This window comes from Rhipicephalus microplus, chromosome X (genome assembly GCF_043290135.1).
Source record: "Rhipicephalus microplus isolate Deutch F79 chromosome X, USDA_Rmic, whole genome shotgun sequence".
Classification (NCBI taxonomy): Eukaryota; Metazoa; Arthropoda; class Arachnida; order Ixodida; family Ixodidae; genus Rhipicephalus; species Rhipicephalus microplus.
Window position 1 is genome coordinate 461,498,609 of NC_134710.1, and position 27,329 is coordinate 461,525,937.

General features: G+C 44.1%; 1 protein-coding gene across 3 annotated transcripts in view; it reads right to left on the reverse strand.

Annotated features, from left to right (window-relative positions):
* Positions 1-4,770: 4,770 nt before the first annotated feature.
* The window catches only part of LOC119166791 (uncharacterized), a 32,937-nt gene continuing 10,378 nt past the window's right edge, over positions 4,771-27,329 (reverse strand). For 2 of the 3 annotated variants that reach the window (XM_075880694.1, XM_075880695.1), the window contains 4 exons: positions 24,054-26,705; positions 16,525-16,579; positions 12,492-12,718; positions 4,771-5,118 (listed from right to left, as the gene is read on the reverse strand). In XM_075880694.1, coding sequence (XP_075736809.1) covers positions 4,840-5,118; positions 12,492-12,718; positions 16,525-16,579; positions 24,054-24,257 — 765 coding nt within the window. In that variant the 5' untranslated portion in view covers positions 24,258-26,705 and the 3' untranslated portion in view covers positions 4,771-4,839. The remainder of the gene's footprint in view (positions 5,119-12,491; positions 12,719-16,524; positions 16,580-24,053; positions 26,706-27,329) is intronic. The other variant, XM_075880696.1, reaches the window with a different exon arrangement.

A 27,329-nucleotide genomic window follows, 5' to 3' on the forward strand; every position in this document is an offset into this window, starting at 1 on the left:
TGCATGTGCGTGGGGAAGTTTTAATAACAAATTACAGGACATACGTTAATAATTAAAGTAATGAATACATGTCTCTACACGTTGGCCCTCAGCGAGTCAACCAGTTTTGCGTGCAGTTTGCAAAGCAATTGTACTTCGGCTTCAGTATTCTCCTAGCAAAAGAAGTTGCGCGCGGCAATGTCCAGTGCTGACACTCTACGAAGACGACAACTATGTTTCCACTGTTACCATCTGCGCTGCAGTCGGAGCGTGGCCCGCACATCATGAGAAAGGAGGAACGTCTCCACCCAACACCGACTAAATTTTAAGGCCGCAGGGCTGCCGCAGTGACGTCAGAGGGTGGGGGTCGTGTCACGCAGTGATTGCGGCGAAAAGCCAGTGTTTCGTTCAAGTTTTGGGAGAACCAACGCTCCCGCTGTCGCCGCTGCTGCGGCTAGATTGGGCCGAATAAAAGATGTGGTAAAAAAAATCTTACTAAGCATCCTAGCATTGCTACACGAAGTAACCAAGTAGTACATCTGGCTTACCAAAGTTTTGATGTTCCAGCTCTACCACTGCGGCGCACAAGAGAATCTCACGAATGATTTCAACATCTTGATTTCAAGTACAATTTATTTTGGGGAGAAAACCACATCTATTCTTCTTGTTACTCCGTGTTTGAAGCTTCCTTTTTTTATTTTACACTGGCGTCACGAATGTTATCATTCATTCTGGAGCAGACGTTTTTCAGCAAAATGTTTGAACTGCACCATAAAATGTACTGAAGAACAATCTCCTTCGTGTGTCCCGCATCACAGCCATCGAAATCAGATGACTCATCTTCAGTGAGCAGATCTACGGTGAGATCTGTCGCCACTTGACGCTGATTGGGAATGGTCAAGAAGTCATCTCTTCCTGACAATTCCTCAACGACTGCGTAGCTGTGTGCAACGGCGTTGACAGCAAATATTGAAGGATGTACGAGTCCTCTTCGGCCAAGCTCCTTCACAAGCTCGTACTTGGGATCTTCCACGAAGACAGTGACTTCCTTGTCAATGGTTAAGACGTTTCTGCACTTCTCGCATTTCAGCCTTCTCAAGGTGGAGTAAACGCAGTATCCTGCCACGTACACCAATACGAGAATGACATCCATCATCTTAGACAAGGTGTCTTGCGTGACAACCACATTGTAGTTAGTGCGTGCTGCACCCTCGTGTCAGTCCAGGTCTTCCCACTGCTCATCTCTGTGACTCTCGTCATGTGAACGTTTACTGACAGTCGGCAGCGTGCTTTGCAAACGCATCTTGTTTTCGCCCTCATAGATTTGTCGAATGTACACGTGATACTGCGACCGTGCGAGTTGCCTGCATTTTCCAAAGCGGTCTTCCAGGCCGTTGGTTTGGATCTTGCCAAACAGGACGTAGAACATGTTGAGCTCGGTGAGGCAGTATCTAGCAATTTCCACGAGTCCATGAGTTGTTTGGTGGAGAGCAGCGTGAGTTTCCTTGGTCAACTTGCCGCTGTCGTTCTCCGCAGTGCGATTCTTCCACTCGTCCAGCCAGTCCAAAAGGTTGTACAGAAAGTCCACTTAGGGGTCATCTAGAGAAGACACCGGGCGTTGGAGTTCATCCCTCAGCCTTTTCCCCTGACATGGTGTCCGGACATTCACAATCTTCCACCACGTCAGCACAATATCAATGACAGCCACGGTCCCCTCAACAAACTGAAGGTTTTGCTTCGATTCAAGGGCTTTCAGGTGGGAGGGAGTTGTGAAATATCTGCAGGGCAAGTTTTACATTTTGTTTTTCAATTTCCGTCGGAAAGAGCCCTTTCAGAGTCAGCGTGTGAGCATGCCTCAGTAGCTGGCCAACCTCAGCATTGTACACATCTCTGATGGTTTGAAATGATGCCGTCAACATGCGCCGTCCGGTTGTGCGTTCTGAATCCATCTCGGGAAAAAAAAGCACCGCATGTGATTCTTTTGCTTCAGCCAGTTTTTGCGGATGCACTTCAAAATATGAACTGGGTCTATCACAAAAAACATTGACCTTGCAGGATCACAAGGATGCTCATAGACAAAGGGAGTCTCCGAAGACGAGCAAGTTGGAGAAGACCGATCAAAATGCTCCATAGCTTTCCTGTTGATTTTGTTCTCGTCGGTTACAACGCAAACAACTTTGTTGCCAATCTTCTCTAAGCCAAAATTTACTTCTTTCAGCACCTCGTGCCGTAACTTTCCGTCTGCAGAGCGGGCGCGCACTATATGGGCTACCTCTTTTAATTTTGACGTGAGGCCCTGAACCATAAAAACAACAGCGCTGTTGGCCGCCTCTGGTGAGTTGTGCGCAATGCCAGTGATGTGTCCGCCTTTGTACTCAAAAAAAGGCTTCATGTGGATTTCGTCCACCATTAGCGTAACAACGCGCTGGCAATCATCCAGGTCCGATATCCTCTTCGCCATGTATCTCAGAAAGGCTGACGGCTGGTGCTCAAGCTGGGGATTCATTTTGCATGACGAGCATACTGATCGGATTGTTACAGGATGCGGAAGAATAATGTTTCCGGAGCTGCAGATGTATCTGTAAGCGTGAGGCGAAATGGTAAAAAGTAGGCATGTGAACACCATGACGTCGGGCGAGTAACGTCTTCGCACCTTTTTTTCGGACAAAAGGTTGACCTGCTCGATCAAAAACTTGATTGTGGGAACATCATCCTCTTCTGCCTTTTCACACAGCTTGGCAAGCAGTGCACGCACAGTTTCTACAGTATCTCCCTTCGAGGTGGTTGCTGTCGAAATCAGGTCGTGGTCCCATTTCTCAATAGCCTCAAGGACCTCCGCAATTTCTCTCTTCCCTGAAGCTACATCGGGAATCGAGATGTTACGTCCGAGCTTCTGAGTCGGGGCCTTCAAATAATGAAAGAGTACGCTCAAATCCGGCTTGATCGTGACAGAATATTTAATGCTCGGGGCATCCTCGTCAACGATGCGCAGCAGAATGAGGCGTTCGTTCGCTTCTATTGCGTGCCAGAAAGCCGATGAATTGCATCTCACGTAGTCGGCCAGGTCTTTCAGCGACTGAATTCTGTCCTCTTTAACTTCATGTTGGAATGTCTCAGACGACTGCTGAAGAGCTTTTTGCAGTGCGCTTGACTCTAGGCGCAACCGTTTTGCCTCCGGAGCATCTCGCGCGCTGCGCTGTGAGGTCAGATACATGGGGCAGTCGGGGAATATCGACGGAATTTCCCCTGGGAGTAGGCGCGCATGCGGCAAGGGGGCAGTGACTGTTCGTCCAGTCGAGTCGTCTGTATACGATGTTTCGAGCGTGATGTCTTCCGGGTGGAAGTGAAGCTCACAGACCTGAAGAAAAACATAGGCCTTCGCATAAGTAAATAAACACGTTTTGTGGCAAGTGCTTTAGACATCTCCTTTACGTTTTAATCGTTAGCAGTACTGCTGAGCTTGTGCCTAGCAAATATATATTAAAAATTGTCAATGCCTATTTCTAATAACTGCAGCTCATCTTGCGATGAATGGAATATGCAAAAAAATGATGAACTACACACCCTCGTGTTCTGTGTTGGTAAAAAGTTTTCTCGCGGTATAGCGCGAATCCATTTTTGCCGACGCGCTTCATCCTTCGGGAATCGGAATATCCGCACTTTGGATCCGTTCTTGTAGTTCCTGCGAGATCGAGGCACACAACACTTGTTCGGCATCACGACTCACGTGTTCACACACAAACACGCATAGCCGATGAAGAAACTCTCCTTGCACAATTACGCAAGAGTCACAGTGTCGTACACCCGCTGATGTACATATCCACGCTCAGTATGCTGACTTCATAACTGAACAGTGGCCAAAGGGAACGAACTGTGAAAATCGGAACGTACAACTATCGCTGCAGCAACCAGAACCCGGTGGCCGAGGAACTTGCCACTCTTCCACGAAAGCACGTGCGCTGGGTGACGCCTCCGCGTATAGAAGTAGCGCGCTTCATAGTTTTAAAAAATCTTTATTTTAACCATCCTTTTCCTACGAGCGAGGTTGTGAACCACTTGTAAACTTTATTGAAGCTTATTTACATGACTCGGCAGGTTACGTAACTATACATGACTCGTTTTTTTTTGACAAAGCTGCCAATGTTCGGCCAACATTGGGCAATATTTTAGCCTATCACATGCCATTTTTACGCCAATGTTTGATGCACTACGAATAGCGGCTAGCGATGTACGACCGACATTGGAGCAATCCAGGGCCACATTTCAGCCAATCAAATGCCGTTATTACACCAATGTTTTCTGCACGACGAATATTGGCTACTGATTGGCTTGCCGTTATGTAACCATTATTAGTAGGAAATTTTTCTTACCGGAAGATTTAAACAATATGCCTCGATGACCCGCTCTTGTAGCTTTGCAGTCCTGTATACTTGGGGTAACAGAAAATTGAATGCTGAGAACTGAAAGCAGTTACTCGATCTATTTCATATTTTATACCCCATTCCCTTTGCTAACACTAGAAGTGTAGTTTATTTACTTATCAATCCATCTTTTGCAATAGCGAGTGCTTTATTTGGTACTGGTATTTGGTACAGCAGATCGAAAAAAGTCCTTAGGAAGTAAATGCTGGAAGCATATGTTCCCCACATGCAATCCCCACATATGTCGTCCACAAGATAATCGAGAATATTCATACAGTTTACAGCATTTTTTGTAACTAAAACATGGTGATGGTGCTTCCAACTCAGCATAAGCTAGCTGAACAGTGCACAGCCGACAGTCTGCAGACCATTTATTCTTTGTTTTTTTATTTATTAAGTACAACAAAAAATATATACATTGAAAAATATATATACACAACTAAAAAAGGCCCGCTCTACTGCAGGTGAGGTTGTGTTGGGGGCACAGTGGCAGTGGTGCTGTCAAGGCCCTGGCTGCTGTGGCTGAGCAGGAAGCCAGCTGCCGCGAGCAGCCGATAATCTCCACTCTGAGAGTGGGGATCATCGGGCTGCTCCACAACAAATGCTTCTCTGAAGCGCCGCTTCCTGTTCCTACAGCGGTCACCAGACCCTGGCAGCCACCTCTTAATAATGTTGAGGGCCTCCGCCTGGTCGCACTCTGCTTTTTGGCAGATGACATCTGCATACAAGAACAGAAATACCATAGTACACATGAAGCACTGCAGTACAGAGAATACACAAGGGTACACACACATAAAACAGTGAACAAGTCTAACGTGTCGCTAATCTACAGAGCCTCAGGTTCACAAAGGCCCTATTTCCTTTTCTGCCATGAAGGCTGTACAGCACTTGCACGTCATGTGCCAATACAGCCTTCATGGCATTCACACCAATTTCTCGGAGGCCATGTCCCCCAATCTGCAGGAGGTGCTTGCGCTGTAAAAAAATGCAAGAAGCATAGATGGGGTAAATGCAACAGCACATCAAAATGTTTTCATGATGAAAATCTGCAAGAAGAGGAAACTGAAAACAACAACTTGAATTTTCGGGCATCACAACATTTCATTGTTTTTACGCTAACTTCAACACACTTGACCTAAAATGGTTTCCAGATCAGCCCTCTCACACTCAGTGTGAGAACCTTTTAGAGTACTTCTCTGATATGCATAGTTTCGCTGTAATGAAATCAAATACAACACTCTTATAACCCTTAATAAATATTGATTCTAGCTATGAAATATTATAATTACTTTGTACAGTGCTCAAATTCCAATACACTTTTCTTCGAGGTTACAATGTCTTTGCCTAAATGTTGACCAGGAGTAGCTTCTACAGGCGAAAAATGATAAAATATGTGGACTTCAAAAAGAAGCTTGGACATGTTTTTATTCAATGCATTGTAAGCAGAGCGCAACAAGATAAATAAACATGATCAAGGCGTACTAAGAGGCCAACCTTAGTGCGACAAAATCTTGATCATAGATGAAACTGACAGAAAAATAAAGGTCGCACTAGATGGTCGCACAATTTGCTGTATATATTTTTCTGTGATAGCCAACAAACAGGCATGTCGCTATAGAAATCTCAATACAATAAACAAAGGTGCATTTTTCTTCACCCTGAGAAATTGGGTGCATGTTAGATTTTAAAAAAGTAAGAAATCGGCTAACACAAGGCAGAGTGAACTGTAGCTCAAAGTAGAGAGAGCCGCAGCGGACACGAAATAGGGTGATAAATGAACAAAATTACTGAATGTCTGTTTTAAGCAGGCTATTGCTAGTCACTGCCCATCAAACACACGATGCCGCCTACATCGTCTGCTAGCTTAGGACAGTTCACTCGGACTTCACAGACTATAGTAAATACAGTCGAATCTCCTTAATTCCAACACACTTAATTCAAACTGACGCTGTGGTCCTATCAAAGCTATACCGCGCTCCGAAAATGCTCTCAGCACCCCGCCCAACCCTGCGGTGACACTTCAGACACCTCATCGCTGTGCTTGAAAAAGAAAATGAAGAAAAGGAAAGAAAAGACTGCGGTGGAACGTTTGCCAAATGCTAATCTGCGACATTCCTGTGCCACGCTTCGGCTTCTTCCGTCCCTGCCACGTAGAGACCCTTCTCCTCTTAACACCGCGCACGAAGAGAAAGCGGGAAAAAAAGCTGTCACAGAGTGTTGGCTCTCTCTCATGCCGATCTGTAACGCGCCGGCGTCACACTTCCCTGTTTTTCGTTCCTGCTATGTAGAGACCCTTCTCCTTTCAACACCGCGCATGAAGAGAGCAAAAAAAAAAAAAGTTGCAGCGGAGTGTTTCTCTTTAGAATGCCGATCTGCTTTTCTCCAGGTGGAGCAGCACCGACTAAATTACAAGGCCGTATGTCACGTGTTCACAAAGGCACCTACGTCACGGGGTGGAGGCCCACTCCATAGGAGCGGAGGCCAGTCTCTGAAGGAAGGGGTCAGCGGGACTGGAGGCGGTGTTAACGGCAGCGACCTTCAGTGGCCGCGCAACCCGTTACTGTGCCGCGGGCGGCCGGGTGACCAGTTTTTGGGAAGCGATTTCAACCAGCACCTCTCGCGCAGTAACTTGTGTCCCGAACTACTTTTTGAATTGAAAAAAAAAAATACGAGTTATGTATAGAGACGTAACCTGCCGAGTCATGTAAATAAACTTCAATAAAGTTGGCAAGTGGTTCACAACCTCGCTCGTAGAAAAAGGATGGTTAAAATAAAGATTTTTTAAAACTATGAAGCGTGCTACTTCTATTCGCGGAGGCGTCACCCAGCGCACGTGCTTTCGTGGAAGAGTGGCAAGTTCCTCGGGCGCCGGGTTCTGGTTGCTGCAGCGATAGTTGTACGTTCCGATTTTCACAGTTCGTTCCCTTTGGCCACTGTTCAGTTATGAAGTCAGCATACTGAGCGTGGATATGTACATCAGCGGGTGTACGACACCGTGACTCTTGCGTATTTGTGCACGGAGAGTTTCTTCCTCGGCTATGCGTGTTTGCGTGTGAACAGGTGAGTGCGTAATGCCGAACAAGTGTTGTGTACCTCGATGTCGCGGGAACTACAAGAACGGATCCAAAGTACGGATATTCTGATTCCCGAAGGATGAAGAGTGTCGGCAAAAATGGATTCGCGCTATACCGCGAGAAAACTTTTTACCAACAGAGAACACGAGGGTGAGTAGTTCATCAATTTTTTGAATATTCCATTCATCGCAAGATGAGCTGCAGTTGTTAGAATTTGGCATTGACAATTTTTAATATATATTTGCTAGGCACAAGCTCAGCAGTACTGCTAACGATTCAACGTAAAGGAGATGTCTAAAGCACTAGCCACAAAACGTGTTTATTTACTTATGCGAAGGCCTATGTTTTTCTTCAGGTCTGTGAGCTTCACTTCCTCCCAGAAGACATCACGCTCGAATAATCGTATACAGACGACTCGACTGGACGAACAGTCACTGCCCCCTTGCCGCATGCGCGCCTACTCCCAGGGGCAATTCCGTCGATATTCCCCGACTGCCCCAAATATCTGACCTCACAGCGTAGCGCGCGAGATGCTCCGGAGGCAACACGGTTGCGCCTAGAGTCAAGCGCACTGCAAAAAGCTCTTCAGCAGTCGGCTGAGACATTCCAACATGAAGTTGAAGAGGACAGTATTCAGTCGCTGAAAGACCTGGCCGACTACGTGAGATGCAATTCATCGGCTTTCTGGCACGCAATAGAAGCGAACGAACGCCTCATTCTGCTGCACATCGTTGACGAGGATGCCCCGAGCATTAAATATTCCGTCACTATCAAGCCGGATTTGAGCGTACTCTTTCAATATTTGAAGGCCCCGACTCAGAAGCTCGGACGTAACATCTCGATTCCCTATGTAGCTTCAGGGAAGAGAGAAATTGCGGAGGTCCTTGAGGCTATTGAGAAATGGGACCGCGACCTGATTTCGACAGCAACCACCTCGAAGGGAGATACTGTAGAAACTGTGCGTGCACTGCTTGCCAAGCTGTGTGAAAAGGCAGAAGAGGATGATGTTCCCACAGTCAAGTTTTTGATCGAGACGCACAACCTTTTGTCCGAAAAAAAGGTGCGAAGACGTTACTCGCCCGACGTCATGGTGTTCACATGCCTACTTTTTACTATTTCGCTTCACGCTTACAGATACATCTGCAGCTCCGGAAACATCATTCTTCCGCATCTTGTAACCATCCGATCAGTATGCTCGTCATACGAAATGAATCCCCAGCTTGAGCACCAGCCGTCAGCCTTTCTGAGATACATGGCGAAGAGGATATCGGACCTGGACGATCGCCAGCGCGTTGTTACGCTAATGGTGGACGAAATCCACATGAAGCCTTTTTTTGAGTACAAAGGCGGACACATCACTGGCATTGCGCACAACTCACCAGAGGCGGCCAACAGCGCTCTTGTTTTTATGGTTCAGAGCTTCACGTCAAAATTAAAAGAGGTAGCCCATATAGTGCGCGCCCGCTCTACAGACGGAAAGTTTCTGCACGAGGTGCTGAAAGAAGTAATTTTTGGCTTGGAGAAGATTGGCTACAAAGTTGTTTGCGTTGTAACCGACAAGAACAAAATCAACAGGAAAGCTAAGGAGCATTTTGATCGGTCTTTTCCAACTTGCTCGTCTTCGGAGACTTGCTTTGTCTATGAGCATCCTTGTGATCCTGCAAGGCCATTGTTTTTTGTGATAGACCCAGTTCATATTTTGAAGTGCATCCGCAAAAACTGGCTGAAGCAAAAGAATCACATGCAGTGCTTTTTTTTCCCGAGATGGATTCAAAACACACAACCGGACGGCGCATGTTGACGGCATCATTTCAAACCATCAGAGATGTGTACAATGCTGAGGTTGGCCAACTACTGAGGCATGCTCACACGCTGACTCGGAAATGGATCTTTCCGACGGACATTGAAAAACAAAATGTAAAACTTGCCCTGCAGATATTTCACAACTCCTTCCCTCCTGAAAGCCCTTGAATCGAAGCAAAACCTTCAGTTTGTTGAGGGGACCGCGGCTTTCATTGATATTGTGCTGACGTGGTAGAAGATTGTGAATGTCCAGGCACCAAGCAAGGGGAAATGGCTGAGGGATGAACTCCAACGCCTCGTGTCTTCTCTAGGTGACCCCCAAGTGGACTTTCTGTACAACCTTTTGGACTGGCTGGACGAGTGGAAGAATCGCACTGCGGAGAACGACAGCGAGAAGTTGTCCAAAGAAACTCACGCTGCTCTCCACCGAACAACTCATGAACTCGTGGAAATTGCTAGATACTGCCTCACCGAACTCAACATGTTCTACGTCCTGTTTGGCAAGATCCAAACCAATGGCCTGGAAGACCGCTTTGGAAAATACAGGCAACTCGCACGGTCGCAGTATCACGTGTACATTCGGCAAATCTATGAGGGCGAAAACAAGATGCGTTTGCAAAGCACGCTGCCGACTGTCAGTAAACGTTCACATGACGAGAGTCACAGAGACGAACAGTGGGAAGGCCTGGACCGAGACGAGGGTGCAGCACGCACTAACTACAATGTGGTTGTCACGCAAGACACCTTGTCTAAGATGACGGATGTCATTCCGGTATTGGTGTATGTGGCAGGATACTGCGTTTACTCCACCTTGAGAAGGCTGAAATGCGAGAAGTGCAGAAACATCTTAACCATTGACAAGGAAATCACTGTCTTCGTGGAAAATCCCAAGTACGAGCTTGTGAAGGAGCTTGACGGAGGAGGACTCGTACATCCTTCAATATTTGCTGTCAACGCCGTTGCACACAGCTACGCAGTCGTTGAGGAATTGTCAGGAAGAGATGACTTCTTGACCATTCCCAATCAGCGTCAAGTGGCGACAGATCTCACCGTAGATCTGCTCACTGAAGATGAGTCATCTGATTTCGATGGCTGTGATGCTGGACACACGAAGGAGATTGTTCTTCAGTACATTTTATGGTGCAGTTCAAACATTTTGCTGAAAAACGTCTGCTCCAGAATGAATGATGACATTCGTGACGCCAGTGTAAAATAAAAAAGGGAAGCTTCAAACACTGAGTAACAAGTAGGATAGATGTGGTTTTCTCCCCAAAATAAATTGTACTTGAAATCAAGATGTTGAAATCATTCGTGAGATTCTCTAGTGCGCCGCAGCGGTAGAGCTAGAACATCAAAACGTTCGTAAGCCAGATGCACTACTTGGTTACTCCGTGTAGCAATGCTAGGATGCTTAGTAAGATTTTTTTTACCACATCTTTTATTCGGCGCAATCTAGCTGCAGCAGTGGCGACAACGGGAGCGTTGGTTCTCCCAAAACGTGAACGAAACACTGGCTTTTCGCCACAATCGCTGCGTGACACGGCCCCCACCCTCTGACGTCACTGCGGCAGCCCTGAGGCCTTGAAATTTAGTCGGTGTTGGGTGGAGATGCTCCTCCTTTCTCATCATGTGCTGGCCACGCTCAGGCTACAGCGCAGATGGTAACAGTGGAAACACAGTTGTCGTTTTCGAAGAGTGTCAGCACTAGACATTGCCGCGCGCAACTTCTTTTGCCAGGAGAATACTGAAGCCGAAGTACAATTGCTTTGCAAACTGCACGCAAAACTGGTTGACTCGTTGCAAGGCCAACGTGTACAGACATGTATTGATTACTTTAATTATTAACGTATGTCCTGTAATTTGTTATTAAAACTTCCCCACGCACATGCACCACTGCATGGGGAGCCCCCCGCTCATTTACCGTATTTACTTGATTTTACCGCGCCCTCGATTGTAACGCGCGCGCAGTTTCCACGACAAAAAAAAAAAAAAAAAAACTAAGACATCGATTGCAACACGCACCCATTTTTCCCGTTGGCCCGCTTGATCACACCACTCGGGAAAACGACTCCTTTTGAGAACGTCTTCCGTTTAAATATGAGGTACGGGGGAAGCTTGTGCCTATCTGACGTGCAACGGAGCATTGCTGTCACTCTAGTTTTACCGCGGCCCGATGTCAGCACACGAACTTGCTTCGCCCCCTTCTTCTCGACGAATGTGGTGCCAGGCATGTCAAAGTAAAGAGGTGTCTGATCGGCATTCCCGATTTGCCCAAGCAGGTAGCCGTTGTTGTGCCGCAAGTTAAGGAGGAACCTTTGAAGACTCTGAAGCTTTTCTTTGTACTCCTCCGGCAACTTCCGGCATATTCCCGTTCGCCTTCGGAGGGAAAAGCTTTTCCTCTTCACAAAGTTAGTTAGCCAGCACCTGCTCGCTTTAAACATGCTCTGCATTAGCCCTTTTTCAAAGGCTAACTTGGAGCCTGCACTTGGAGCAGATCTGTCGTCACGGGCCGCTGTGCCGCTCACTGCTTAATCACATACTCGCCAAGCAGCTCTGCAATTTGTGAAAACCGACCCTGCTGTGGTCCACTGAAGCCTTTGCGTGAATATTTGCTGTCGACAATATTCTGCTTTTGTTTCCGCCAGTCCCGCACGCACGTTTTGGGAACTCCGAACGACCGCGATGTGGCTTGATTTCTGTCCGTTTCGGCACACGTGATGACTTTTCTTTTAAAAGCAGCATTGTGGTACACTCGTCAAGTTTTTGGAGTCGGCCCTACCATGCCGTCGATGCTAATGTACTACAAGCTGACGAACTCCTAAGCACACGTACGAAGTGCCGCACTTGGGAAACACATAGGCAGAAATGGCCGACGCATGTAGGGGGCGGCCATTTTGGAAGTGCCGATGGCAATAGAATGACCATATTCATTTTTTTTGTACTCAATTCTAACGCGCATGCGATTTATGAACTCTCTTAACCGGAAAAAATGTGCGCGTTAGATTCAAGTGATTACGGTAACTTTCATTATTTTGGACTTCTTTTAATTTGAACAAATTTTTTGGCCTCTTTGAGTACGAATTAGTCATATTAGACTGTAGTACAGTGGCTCATGAGATTACCCGACTAGCTTGTTTCCCGAAACACAGTATCTTAAAGCAGTACTAAATTTCTGCATGTTACATAGGCTTATTAAAAATCAAGAAAAACACACCAAAGCCGCAGCCACAGCTTCACTCTGCACAGCTGCCTCTGCTGCCTCCACTCCTCCAATGGTACCAGCAGACAGCCGTGGAAGGTCAGCAGGCGGCTGTGCTGGCTGGGCGTGCTGAGGCACGGACAAGAGCCGTACCTCGTGCTTCAGCTGTCGCACCTCCTGCAGAACCTCTCTTTTTTTCTGCCTGATGCCAAGTCGGACCCGCAGGATCCGTAGCAACAGAGCTGAAACATACAAGAGTACATACCATATTTACTCGCACAATTTGCATCCTCACATAATTTGCCTACCAGTATAATTATCCAGCCTGCTTTACTACAAGAAACTTTTTGATCGCATACTTTGCCATCCCCAACCAGCCCGAGCCATCTTGCCAGCACACACACAGACACATTCGACTTCATGATGCTCTGGTCAGGCACATTTCTTGTCGAGCAGGCGAGTGCAGCCTTACACAAAATGGGCTGAGTGCAAGGTGCCTTCTTCCATGAACTTTTATGATTTCCCTAGAATATCGAACTTCAAAACCGAAACCTGTTTATGTGTAGTCCGAAATGCTTAGAGGTTTGCCTCCTACCTTCTCACCTCTTCCACGGCAAGATTGTATTCCCGAGACACAGCACAGATGTTGGACAAGTGCAAGGACCTGTCACATCAACTAGATGAGGCAGCTTTTCGCACTAATTTTTTTTCGCTTTCGCCGTTTGTCCATTGCGTTTTTACCATTTTTTGTGATAGGCTACAATTATTATATATGAGGCAGATTGCTGTTATAAATCTTACCGAAGAAAACTGAAACCGTGCCACCGCCAAGCACATCAGCGTGGAGTTTTTCGGCATGGAATATTCAGTATGGGAGCCAGCAGAAGGGTGCGTTGAATAAGACTTAGCATAGAAGCTTGGGTGTGTTGGTTAGATATCGGAGGGAACACAACGCAATCGAAGACTGGAACAAGGAATTGGGACGCACACACATGAAGGGCGACACACACAGCACTTTGTTGGCATCGCGCTTCCTTGTCTGCATCTATTTTGCGTTGGGTTCTCTACAAATTGGAGAGTACTTATGTTCTCTGGTATAACTCTGTCGTGAGAACTGGTTTTTGTGAGCAATGTTCAAGGGGGGCATTTGAACAGGCTTAGCAAACAAATGACAATCCACTTTGAGACAGCTGTGACAGCGCCTGCAACATATACTCTCAGTTGGGCTTTTAGGGCAGCGATTCCTACTAGCTTCGCACATAACCGGATCGAAAAAAAAAGTACACATAATACGCGAGTATATACCACATTTGACTCTGTAGCTTTGATGAACCAGGCAGATACACAAATTTATCCAAAACTCCATTTATTCTGTTGCAAAATTATTCCACAAAAATTGCGATTTTATTAATGTTACTATACGATTGTGGCACTTTTCCATTGCGGCTTTCCAGGAGGCACACATAGTGCAGCGTTAGTTCACCACTCACAGTTAATTGTATGCAGTAGGTTGCTCACAGCAACTGACTGTATGCAATGGTGAACATCTTGCATGCTTGCGCCACTGTTTCAGCATGCTGGCTTCCCCATACGCCTATCAATTGATGTTGATAAAATTGGGAAGATCAAGAAAGACTACACAATGCCCTCTGGCCATCCTATACTCCAAACCTCCAGCCAACAAACAAACAAATCAAACAGAAGTGTGCAGATGATGATTATTCCTAATGCAGCTGTAATGAAGTGTAGTTTTCACCGAGTCTGTGGGTTAAGTCAATATGGAGTGAGTTAACTCCATAAAGTAGCTTTTCTCATAACAGTGTTCACTCCATTGTAACACAAGGAGTGACTTCATAGCATCTAGAAGAAAAAATGGAATCTTCAGTATTTGATTGAAATGTGAGGCTCCACCTTAAAACAACAATATTCTGAAAAAATAACTCATCACATTCGAAAAGAAAAGGTGGCACAGTTGATCCCCTTTAAAAGAGACACTGATGTAACAGACAAACGGAGATAAGAGGCACCAGTGTGCCTACAGTAAAGTACAGGTTGATAAGAAAGTGCATATGAAGTACCCTGCTGTTAAGAGATGCCTCAGCTAATAGAAAAGAATCGCTTCCCGGTGCATTTCTCGGTACATCGCTCTCAAGTGTAATACCAACTTTACTGGCTGTCTTGCAACTACAGCTGGAACAATAAGTTTTTATGCACAGCAGCAGTATACAACTGGTGATGCTTTGGTACAGTTAACTTTAACATGTCACCACCAATGAAAATACTTTATTTTCAACTTGCCTGCAAAGATTTCCCTATGCAAATAATAAATGCCTCAAAATGAATTTTCCCAGCTTTTATTCTACTCATATACCTAAGGGCGGCATTTCAAGAATAGGAGCAGACATTAACATATTTCTCTAAAATACTAGAGCATTGCACTCGGAGCTGCATTGCCAATATATAAAGAACGCCACATAGATTCTTTGTTTTTTGTTGTGGCTACATCTGTTTAGGCCATTAGAGGTAGGTGCTGCCAATGGAGTAGCAAAACCGCAAAAAATGAAATTGAAACACAAGAAATCGCCTTGGCCCGCATCTTATGCAAACCTGCAAACTCTACAGACCGAAGATAACCTTTGCAGCATTTCTTGCATAGGGCACTTATTCTAGTGACACCACATTTTTAGGAGCGAAGCTCCTTAGTGCGTGGGCTGTGCGTCCCCTGTAGCCTGTATGTAGCCACCTCTAGTTTAGTTCTTGCAGTGTTCACTAGATGGCGGTACCGTCCCCTGTATGTAGCCACCTCTCGTTTAGTTCTTGTAGTGTTTACTAGATGGTGGTACTTGTAGCTGATGATGAAAAGATGCAAGATGTTATAAACTAGAAAGCGGTACTTGTAGTTCATGAAAGACGCGAGATCTTATAAAATAGGAATGGTGTCACATATGGCGCGTGTCATTGGTTGAAGGCAATCGTTCGAATTAGTGCGGCGACGTACGCTAGGGGGAGCGATGTAATAAAATCGAGTGGGCAAAATGTACAGAGGATTCATGGTTTACCAGGTTTACCTCCGGAGCTTCACCCACTCATCATCATTCACTTCGTGGATATGGCGGAATTTTTTTTCTTTAGATGCGAAGCAGCCTGTGTAACCTGTCCATCCGTGTCTCCATGCTAAAGCGCCCCACTGCGTTGCCCAGCCGCAGTTGTTGGAACGATGCCAAGTAGTTCAAGCCACAGCTGCACATTCACATCACTCTCTCCCTCACCCGCAGCACCTCCCAACAAACCCAGGTGGTGTTGCTTCTCCACCAGCTCGCAACAGACTTTTCTATCGCTTCACCATCTCCACCACCCGCAATGTTCAACCGCCCGTCGAGTGGAAACACTCTTTCGGATCCTTTATCTGCGATGAAACTCCAACCCGCCTCCCGTGTCTTTGCGTTTCAAAGAAACGTTTACTCGAGTAAAGGTTACAGTTTCACTTCAACCTTTTCTTTCAGCGCCCGATTTGACGCCTGTTTCAGCCAAGTCAACATCAGGTATACCACTGCTGATTCCCATCTCATCATGATTCTCTTCGGGGAGATGGTCAATAATTTTTTTTTTGTGATGCTGCATCACCTACAGCACTTCTGAATGCTATAACAGTGTTGAAGCCCGGACAATAAACAAAGAGAGAAAATTCCCTGGAGGTGCGCTAATACGGACTGTGCAGGCTGACATTTGGCCCATCATGCATCAGGCACTCCGTAGATGCTCTTGTGCAGCCGGGAGTCCTGCAGTCAAGCATGCTGAGCAAGACTGTTGACCACTGTACAATGACACATTGCCACAAATTTTCAAAACTTCATTTCACAGACTTCTGCACAAGCTTCTTACACTCTTGCATGATTTTTGCACAAGCTTCTCTCATTCTTGCGTGATTTTTGTCAGAACATATAAGTGTTGGAAGTTGTATGTCCCTAAAAACTTGCACAATACAAATAGCATACATTAAAGTCCATCACTTAATACGTGCATAGTGTAACAATGAAAGGAAACTCACGCATGGTTTGCTCCAAGCCTTCCCCTTGCGGTGCCTCCTTGTGCCTTGGAGAGCACTGTACAGTTAGAGCAAAGTAGCATCAATCCAGTGTTAATGGCAGGTTAACAAGACAACAAAACTAACCCCCATATTCATAAATGCTCCTCCACTCGACTTTCACCCTTCACTTGACAAAGTTGAGCACTGTGCCGCTGCTCGTTTGAAAGCGACGCTGCGCTACTCGAGAATCACAGCAGATTATTGCTCACATGCAGCGACTTTCTCTGCCTAGAGACGGCGCTTCCATCAGCCATCTCAAGTGAAGGCGAAGCGTTGAGTGGAGGGACGTCCTAGAATATGGGGGTAAGATTGGTTGCAAGAACATTACAATTGACACACCTAATTTTTACACTTCATCTATATTGTACAGCCACTCACATTCTGCATCCTTATAATGCAACATATATATATACAGGCTTAAACAGAAAACACTGTAGGCTGCTCAAATAACACCTACACAAAAAATTCCCCAAACGTGGCCATGCGCAAAGTACTTCTATTCGAAACTCACAAAACTTTTGCGGTGATGGAGAATGAATAAGACAGGTTACGCTTGGAGGCACGTAAGACCTTGGCAGCTTTCATAAAGTACAAAAAACAATATGCTGTGTGTGTGTGTGTGTGTGTGTGTGTGTGTACACATGAAGCTTCAGCCTTTACATGCGGTGTCTTGAAAGAATCGACTATGAATTTTTATGGCACCTGTGTCCTTCAGCGCAATTGAAAGCCTGCTGATCAGTGTGTGTAATCGTGGAATAGTTACACGGAAAATGGCGTAAAACTTCTAAAATAAACTTTTTCTAGCTAGGAAATATACTGCTGTGTACACACAACACATGCTGCAAACAGTTGGAGGTGACCACAAGAGTGATTTGAGTGTAAGCGGCAGTATTCCGCATTCATGCATCCGGCCATTTTCAAATGTTGCCCAAAAGCAGCACCAATTCTCAGCGAGCTACTTTTTTTTACATCATAAACAGCACGGAATACAGAGAGGATGAAAACAACATATGCAATCAAACTTTGAGCATTATTTATGGTGCGCATGAAAAAATTAGGCCTTCGTACAACGACGAATTCATAATTTGCCTTCACGGATCTTCTGTTAGGCGGCACCACACATAGATCTTTCGTGACTTTCACAAGAGATTTGAAAAAATAATAACCGTGTTTACTCTCGTCATGAGCGCACTCACTAAGTCACCCCCATTTCAGTCACCAAAATTTTGATTTTTTTTCTTCCACATATTAAACACACACCCTACGTTCATCCGCTGCAGTCCCACGTGCTCCCCCCCCCCCCCCCCATCCCGCCTTCGCTCGCTGCCACGTGCCATCTTATTTCTGTTTCTATTTGTTCACAACACGTCCCCTGTCTTTTTTGATTATCTGTTGTAACATATGTGGCATTATCTTGTTCCCGAGAAACAAAGCAACACCCTGGATGCCATTTACACAGTTATGTCGCAACACTACATCAATTTATGGGAAACGAAAACTTCAAATGCATTTTTGTCAGTTTCATGTTTTTAGACGTAATACGTAGCCTTACGGGGCATTTTGACATGTTTCATTGGCTCACAATAACAAGTTTGATACCTATGTGTTTTATTGAATAGATCTGGCCGATTATGCTATTCATATTCTTCTATACCTTTTTCACCGAATTGTAATTCATGACAATAGTAAACAATATGTGGCGGAAATTTTTCACTCATTTATGTATCCATTTATTTATTTTACATTCAAAATTTGTTCCAAACTATTAAATTAGCATCATAGGCTATTTCAGCCCCTTGGTAATCTGGAAATATACTTTGTTCTTGTGTTTGACGCCGTAAAATTTCCAAAAGCCTCATAAGAAATATTCCAATTGTGTATTACAAAACTTTAACATCTTCTGTTCTAACGCAGCCATCGAAAAATCTACCTATACATTTGTAATCTGCAGAAAAAACTGAATAAGTGTAATAAGTTTCATTCAATTCAGACAAATAACAAAAAAGTTTTTCAAGACCGACGTCTCACGTTAAACCATAGTGAGAATAGAAAGCGGCGAAACACTTTCATGGGGTGCATGGGTGCTGCAAGGATAGCTTGCAGAAGATAGCACCATCAAGCACTGAGGATGTGAAGTGTAACAGAGAATCTACTTTCTACTGTTTCCAAACAGTGTTTGCATATGTGGATTGTAAAAGGTTAAGCTTCGTGACGTTTTTTTTGCATAACCACATTTTTTGCTCATTCCTCAAAAGTTTTTATTAAATTTACCCCACATAATAAGCTCACTCCCACCTTTGATTCGGTTTTTCAGAAGAAGATGTGCATTCATTACGAGAGTATATACAATACTCAAACTGGAAAAGGTATGTTTCAATCTGTAGCTTTATTCAAGATCTTTTTATTATCACCAAGATCAAATCCATGTGCTGGCTGGTTAGCGATTCTTTTAACTCAATCCTCAAAGCATGATACAGTCGAATCTCATTATTTCGAACAAGACAACAAAACTAACCTAAAAACTAAGGAAGGTGGCACATTAACATGTGCCACCTTCCTTGTCCCTTAGTTTTCTTTGTTTTATTGTTGTGTTTTCTCTTCACACCAAATTAGGCATGCCACTTTATCTCAGTATCTCTTCCTTTTTTTTTTAATGCGGAGCACTTCAGGTGGTAAGGCTGTTGTATGCTGTCACTGTTGCTTGGCCTGACACCTGCAAATCTACATACAGCATATTGAGCGCGTGCTCACACTTAAAAGAAGTCTTCTTCCTCTTCTCTGAGTGTTTAGACAGTGATATTAAGGTGGGATGTTACTTCTATGGCTAGGTGCAGCGTTAATATTCTGTGGAACAAAAAAATGAGCCCTCAAGCATACACTTCTTTCTTATCGCTCCACAAACACGACAATGCAAACCATGTGTGAAAATTATGAGAGGAAGCCGGCAAAAATAAAAAGAAAAGGAAAGAAAGGATACAAAGTAAAAGAAATAGAAACACAAAGATCAATACAGAAAAAAGTAAGGAAAAGGGAGAGGAGAAAAAAAACCCAAAGAGAAACCAAAAAGGCTCCCCACTTCCTTCAGGCTTAGCAGCAGCAGGGCTAAGCTGCCTTAATTCTTTTCTCACCTCATTTTTCTATTTGCCCTTTCCTTTGCCGCTCTTGTTTCGGGAGGGCATAGAAAGCATAATATGAACCTGCTATGGTAGGCACTTATGAAAAGAGACTGCAAGTTCGGCACAGTGACAACCACTGTTCATGGATCTTTCACTAGGCACAAAGTCACCTAACACTTTTACTTTCTTTGAGGCTGTAGCCGACGCCAGCTGAAGAACGGGGACCAACACTGCCAAGTAATTAGTCGTACATATCCCCGGAGACTGGCGTGCATCATGCGTCTGTGTAATGCACAGCCTTCTCATTCTGGCGCATGCAACTTACTCTATGAAAATTTTCGTGATGATGAATCCACGCTTTGAAAAAGTACGGGGCTTGAATTCTTCAGAATATGTATGAATTGGTTAAAAACTAATTTAAACACCTTGTGGCACCGACGTTCGGCATAGCAATTGCCATGTGGGAACAGAAGGCTCAAAACAAAAAAATATTTGGGTGACTGAACTGATGTCACTGTCATGAAATCGGAGCTTCTGAGACTCTTGATTCTTTTCGTGGACACCATGCACATGGTCCACTATATGGCCACCTATTATAGCATTATAGCAAGCAAGATGTAGCCATCAAGCAGTCAATCTGCTTGAAATGACAAAATGAGCTAGCTTCAAACCGTCTATAAGAATTGTATAATTGTGTTCGTTAACTAAAAGTATAAAGTACTTCAAATCGCACTTGAGGACTTTAAAAGGGTCGTTGTAAGGTGCTTGTAATGGAGCATGAGTAACATCGTAGTTGATGAAGATGCGGCTGGTATAAGCTGTCTTGGAATTATGACGAAGTGGCGGTACTATGGCAGTAGCCATAGTAGTTCGCAGGCAATCGGCATAGCAGTGTACTTCAATTGTACTTTACTTCAATTCTGAAGTAAAGAATTCGCAAGGTACACAAAGTGTAGTGCCAAAACCTAGCTCTGCAGACGAGCGCTGCGTGTTTTCTTGCAACGCTATGTGAAGACCTAGTAAAACCAAAGGCAGGTAGGTGCTCGGTCCGTGGAGTTCTTGAGAATTGTGCCGGTGACGCTTTTAGTTGTGCTGATATTTTGGGGGTGAAGTTGCTGCTGAAAATGTGTTGCTCTAGGTGTTTATTGGAGAGTGAGAGCACATTGTGATAATCTGCTATGGCAACTTCCGAATAGTTGCCTCGCACGGACAAACTATGTCAAACTATGTCAAACTATGTGCACGGACAAACTATACCTTTGTGGCTCTTGTGGCCGCGTTTGTGCCACATACCGTCATACATAACGGCAATGCCATCCCAACCAATGTCTCTCACTGTGAGCCCTTTCGACCTCGCAAGACTGCCACAGACGACGTCTACTGCCAAATCACGGGCTCTCCAGCTGGTGGCTGTAAATGACTCATGATGCAATGGCCAAAGTTCAAGCCAAAAATTGCCGCAAATCAGACCAACTGCTCATAGCCCATTCCTACAGGGTGCGCTGCCACAACAGCTTTCCCACTGGCAGCACAGCTATCGCTTGAGCTACACTTTTCCGGATCCATAACAGAGATAAACAGACAAGAAAAGCTTTCAACTGTGCTGCTTGACGAGACATGAACCCCGCAAGTAGGCTCTACATTACACACAGTGGCTATCACCGATCCATAACACACAATATAAAAGCCAGTCGCGGCATTAAAGAAAACTGGGCAAAAGCATGCTTCTGTTTATTTCTTGCACTGAAGCAGTGAAGGAAACAGTAGTTATTTGGAGAGTGAGGCTTGGCTCTTTGCCTCATGCGATCGACAATGGCGAGCGGCGGCGCATTATCAGGGGTAAGGTGCTCAAAGACTGCACACTAACAACTTTTTAACAACCAACTTGTGCTCTTTAGACACAATTTTAAAGCATTTTTGGTTGAGTGTCGACATATCTATCTTCTTTCGGTACAGTAAAGGTTCTATTCTTAACAGGTGAGAACAAAAATTGTAAATTTTTTAGAAAAATCTTGTTTTTTTTTCGACCCACATCTGTCCTTAACAGTTCTAAATGTTTCTACATGCTTTAAAAGTTACCAGTCGTACATATTGTTAGCAGTCAGTTTCATGACCCATGGAAGTGTCATGTTGCAGTACATATCTTAATATGTGTTTCTACTATCAATAAAAGGTGACCTGTTTAGAAACACCAACAATTTGTACAAGTTCACTAAGCTGGTACTTATTGTAGCGGTGTTCATTGTAGCGGGGTTCAACTGTAGACGGCATACTGGGCCAGTTGGTTGCAATCACTTTTTAACTTGAATTACAGCAAAGCTAAAGATGAAGACAACGGGAAGAAAAGCAACAACACAGTGCCGTGCTGTTAATTCATTACCTGTTGCTTTTGTTTTGTGCTGCACTGCAACCAAGGTAAGGATAGATCACAATATTGCAAAGCGGGCGGCAAACCTAGCGAGTGGTGACAAGTTAAAGCTAAGACATAGCTTGTCCGTGCAAGGCAACTATTCGGAAGTTGCCACAGCAGATTATCACAATGTGCTCTCACTCTCCAATAAACACCCAGAGCAACACATTTTCAGCAGCAACTTCACCCCAAAATATCAGCACAACTAAAAGCGTCATGGGCACAATTCTCAAGAACTTCATGGACCGAGCACCTGCCTTTGGTTTTACTAGGTCTTCACACAGCGTTGAAAGAAAACACGCAGCGCTCGTCTGCAGAGCTAGTTTTTGGCACTACACTTTGTGTACCTTGCGAATTCTTTACTTCAGAATAGAAGTAAAGTACGATTAAAGTACACTGCTATGCCGATTGCCTGCGAACTACTATGGCTGCTGCCGCAGTACCGCCACTTCGTCATGAATCCAAGACCGCTTATACCAGCCGCATCTTCATCCACTACGATGTTACTCATGCTCCATTACAAGCACCTTACAACGACCCTTTTAAAGTCCTCAAGTGCGATTTCAAGTACTTTATACTTTTTGTTAACCAACACAATTAGACAATTCTTATAGACTGTTTGAAGCTAGCTCATGTGGACATGTCAAGCAGATGGACTGCTTGATGGCAACATCTTGCTTGCTATAATAGGTGGCCATTTAGTGGACCATGTGCATGGTGTCCACGAAAAGGATCAAGAGTCTCTGAAGTTCCGACTTCATGACAGTGACATCAGTTCAGTCACACAAATAATTTGATTGTTTTGAGCCTTCTGTTCCCACATGGCAATCGCTATGCCGAACGTCGGTGGCACAAGGTGTCTAAATTGATTTTTAGCCAATTCGTATATATTCTGAAGAATTCAAGCCCAGTACTTTTTCAAAGCGTGAATTCATCATCACGAAAATTTTCGTAGAGTAAGTTGCATGCGCCAGAATGAGAAGGCTGTGCATTACACAGACGCATGATGCACGCCAGTCTCCGGGGATATGTACGACTAATTACTTGGCAGTGTTCGTCCCCGTTCTTCAGCTGGCGTCGGCTACAGCCTCAAAAAAGTAAATGTGTTAGGTGATTATGTACCTAGTGAAAGATCCATGAACAGTGGTTGTCACTGTGCCGAACTTGCAGTCTCTTTTCATAAGGGCCTACCATAGCAGGTTCATATTATGCTTTCTTTGCCCTCCCGAAACAAGAGGGGTAAAGGAAAGGGCAAATAGAAAAATGAGGTGAGAAAAGAATTAAGGCAGCTTAGCCCTGCTGCTGCTAAGCCTGAAGGAAGTGTGGAGCCTTTAATGTTTCTCTTTGGGTTTTTTTTCCTCCTCTCCCTTACTTCACTTTTTCTGTACTTATCTTTGTGTTTCTATTTCTTTTACTTTGTATCCTTTCTTTCCTTTTCTTTTTATTTTTGCCGGCATCCCCTCATAATTTTCACGCATGGTTTGCATTTTCGGGTTTGTGGAGCGATAAGAAAGAAGTGTATGCTTGAGGGCTCATTTTTTTGTTAGACAGACTATTAACGCTGCACCTAGCCATAGTAGTAACGTCCCACCTTAATATCACTGTCAAAACACTCAGAGAAGAGGAAGAAGACTTATTTTAAGTGTGAGCATGCGCTCAATATGCTGTATGTAGATTTGCAGGTGTCAGGCCAAACAATAGTGACAGCATACAACAGCCTTACCACCTGAAGTGCTCTGCATTAAATAAATTGGGAAGAGACACTGAGATAAATTGGCATGCCTAATTTGGTGTGTGAAGAGAAAACAACACAATAAAACAAAGAAAACTAAGGGACAACGAAGGTGGCACATGTTAATGTGCCCAGATTTCGGGTTTTTCCTAGGCGAAAGTTTTCTCTTTTTTGTTATAATTAGTCTGATGTGCCCAAGGTAAACACAAAAAAACTCGGAAACTTCACTTACTGCACCGAGCCGCAAGACAAACTGGGTACTTTTGCCAGGCTGCAGTTGGGTACACCCGGTCTCGAACCAATTCTTCGACCCGAACACCCCTCCTCTTTGGAGGCCAGTGGCACTGGGCCGGTCTTCCGTTAGCCACGAGAGTGGCACAACGGCCACTTTATCTTGTTCTTCGGGATACGTCACGACAGCAAAAAGCTTTGGCATGCTGTAATCAAAGTGGTAAAGTTTGTAGCCGAGATACCGCGTCAATTTTGTTCATTCACTGATAACGAACTACATGTCAAGTCCAGAGCAGCTCTAATAAAGAAGACGCCTCAAATTTCAAGAAATAAATTCAATCTTTATGAATAATGAGGAGAGGTGCCGAGTGCCTTACATGTTATGTTGTAACCACAGATCGCAACATACACTGAAACATGGTAGCTTATAATTTACATGAATGAAAAGGAGAAATTATAGTGTATAGAGTGCTAAAAATGAAAAAACTGACATCTTTCACATTATGCTACAAAGCTTTTAATTGTTCTCTGCAATATGCCTAATATATATAAGGATGTAGTGGTATATTTAATAATATTCGATAAAACTGCACACTGATCAAATGTGACAGTGCTGTCTGTACAATATAGCATAGATTTTTCCTGAACACACTGCAGCTGACAGCTTGTTCAACCTTGTCTAGTGTGCCATACAAAGTACTGCCACATGCAACAATGATCTATTCTCTGCCTAATAGCCACATGGACAATGTGGAACAGCGCAATAATTGGTAGTCTTAGATGTACAATAAATACGTGGAAGCTATGCAAAATGAATTGGTGCCACAGGTGCTCTGCTGTGTAGATGCACTATAAACTAATATTTTTGATGAACTGTGCATTTCTGAAGTTTACCTTACAAGTAAGTGAAACTGGCATGCTTCTTGATCTACGATACACATGTGACTTGTCTCACTTTGAAGGAAAAGTTAGCATACAATGGTGTAAATGCTTAGAATTTGAAATATTGAGGCAGCAGCACACCGGAGATGATCACATGGTAAAGAAACGAGTGCTGCCTTATTACTGGCAAGTTGTCACATATATGTACAAATAAATTTTGCGAGCTAAAAAAGAGTACAAAAGCCCAGCGAGACAATGATGTGGTTCAACCTGTGGACTTACTTCATTTATCACGCCATATGATGAAGCTTCCTTTGGTAAAAATGCCCAGATAAGAAAAAAAGTTTGCTGTCCAATACAGCAACTACACAAAGTGTGCACGTGCATCTCGCAGCGCCTTTTCCTCACTTTCCAAATTCGCCACCGACATGCCCGGGCCCCTACCAAATCTATCGCCTACAACTGCCATGTTGTCTTCTCGTGCTTGCGCCCGTTTAGTTTTGCCTCACGATTCAAGTTTGGGTACTTATGAGCTGCTAGTGAGGCAAGTTGATTTAGTAGTCCACGCAGAGGGAGCAGAACTTGGGTGTTTCTTCGCTGTAAGTTATTACCTAAAATTGAGAACGCACATTGCGATTTTCCTAAAAGTACCAGCGTATTTGGCTGGTGCAGATTAACAAAAGCTACTTCAAAAAACTTTGCACTATTTGTATCTTCAGGTGCAACTTCATTACGGGTAAGTGCCATCCCTACTGAAACGTTCCGCATATACGGATCCGTACATACGCAATTATTGGACTACGGAAAGCCGCATCATGCGGAAAGATGCGAACATCGGCAGCTTACAGAAAGCGCCATATCATGCGAAAAGATGCGGACATCCGCAGCTTACGGAAAGCGCCATATCGTGCAGAAAGTTGCGGACATCCGCAGCTTACGGAAAGTGCCATATCATGCTAAATTACCCGATAAGCAGCTTACGGAAATTAGCATAATGCAGAAACTATGCAGCTACCTGCTGCATCTTGCAAAGATCAAATGGACATCCTAGATTTCGAGTAAAAGCAATTGGCCATTCACGTTGTTCGCAAAAGCAAGTACAGTGTAGAAATATATATGAATATTTCATTTTTAATGTGTCATTAAGGTGAAATATGCTATCTGAAACAGCCTTGATGAGTAAACAAAGGCTTGAAAGAAACAAATGTGTTAAGAAGCTACTTAATGAGGGATTGAATCATCGGCATCTTTCTAATTGTCGTGATGCGGAAGCAAAATTACCTTTCAAATAAAATAGATTACAAAACTACTAAATTAACATGCTAGCGATCATAATGGTGGTTACATTGCAACACATTATTGCAGTGTTCTATGCAAGACCTAAAGAGCTTATAAAGTTATTATTATCAATAGAGAAGCATTATTCTACACACCAGCCCTGCTACAATCAATATATTTTTTTATTTGTCTGTATGCTCCAGCTGAGAATGGTGACATTGCAGTGTTGATGGCCGGTACACAAATGAGGTGACTACACCGTAATTTCACGAGCTCCACCTAAGCCACAGGATGGTGGCACAAAACACAATGTAACAGCAATTTTAGAACGAAATGTTTAAACATAAATAATATTCATAGCAGTGTGAAAGTGTGGCGCTGTGTTTGTATCATGAACGCCTTGAGGAGATCGGCGAAATGCTGCTTGAGGCTCCGGCACCACCGTAAATTTGGAAGGTCACTGCCATAGAACTTATGTGTCCTTCATAGGCACCTGGAAATGAAAATAATTGGCACAAATAATGTCAGAGACACATGTTAGCACATTAGTTCACATGCACAAGAAATATAACACACAGAATGAAACTGAAAATGTAAGGCACACAATCCTTCATGTTATGCATATGTGAATAATAGAAGGAATGAGTGTATAAATTAGTTCTGCCACATCAAAGAAAACAGCATGCTTATCACAGTGAAAATAACTAGGTTGTCACGCTTTTTAATGGTAGAGATAATCGATTAATATGTCCTTATGAATTTATGATTTAAATGCTTCCTGCACAGTAAAACTTTAGAAACTGCAAGTGAAAGCTCTCAATGTACATATAATAGTGTGTGCATGTATATCTGCTGCCTTTATACTATACAGTTTGTGCACAAAATTGGCATCTTGAACAATTTTGAGAGTTAAACCTATGTAACTTATGAAGGTTAAAATCACCATGAAAGCAAGCAGGACAAGGCAGGTGCCATTAAATATCTGTGCAAGCCAGATAACTATAATTGAACTGCACACATATAGGGGAGCAAGAGTACCAGAAATTCGGCTGCTGACCCACAGGTCGCGGTATCAAATCCCGGCTCCATTTCCGATGGAGGCAGAAATGCTGTAGGC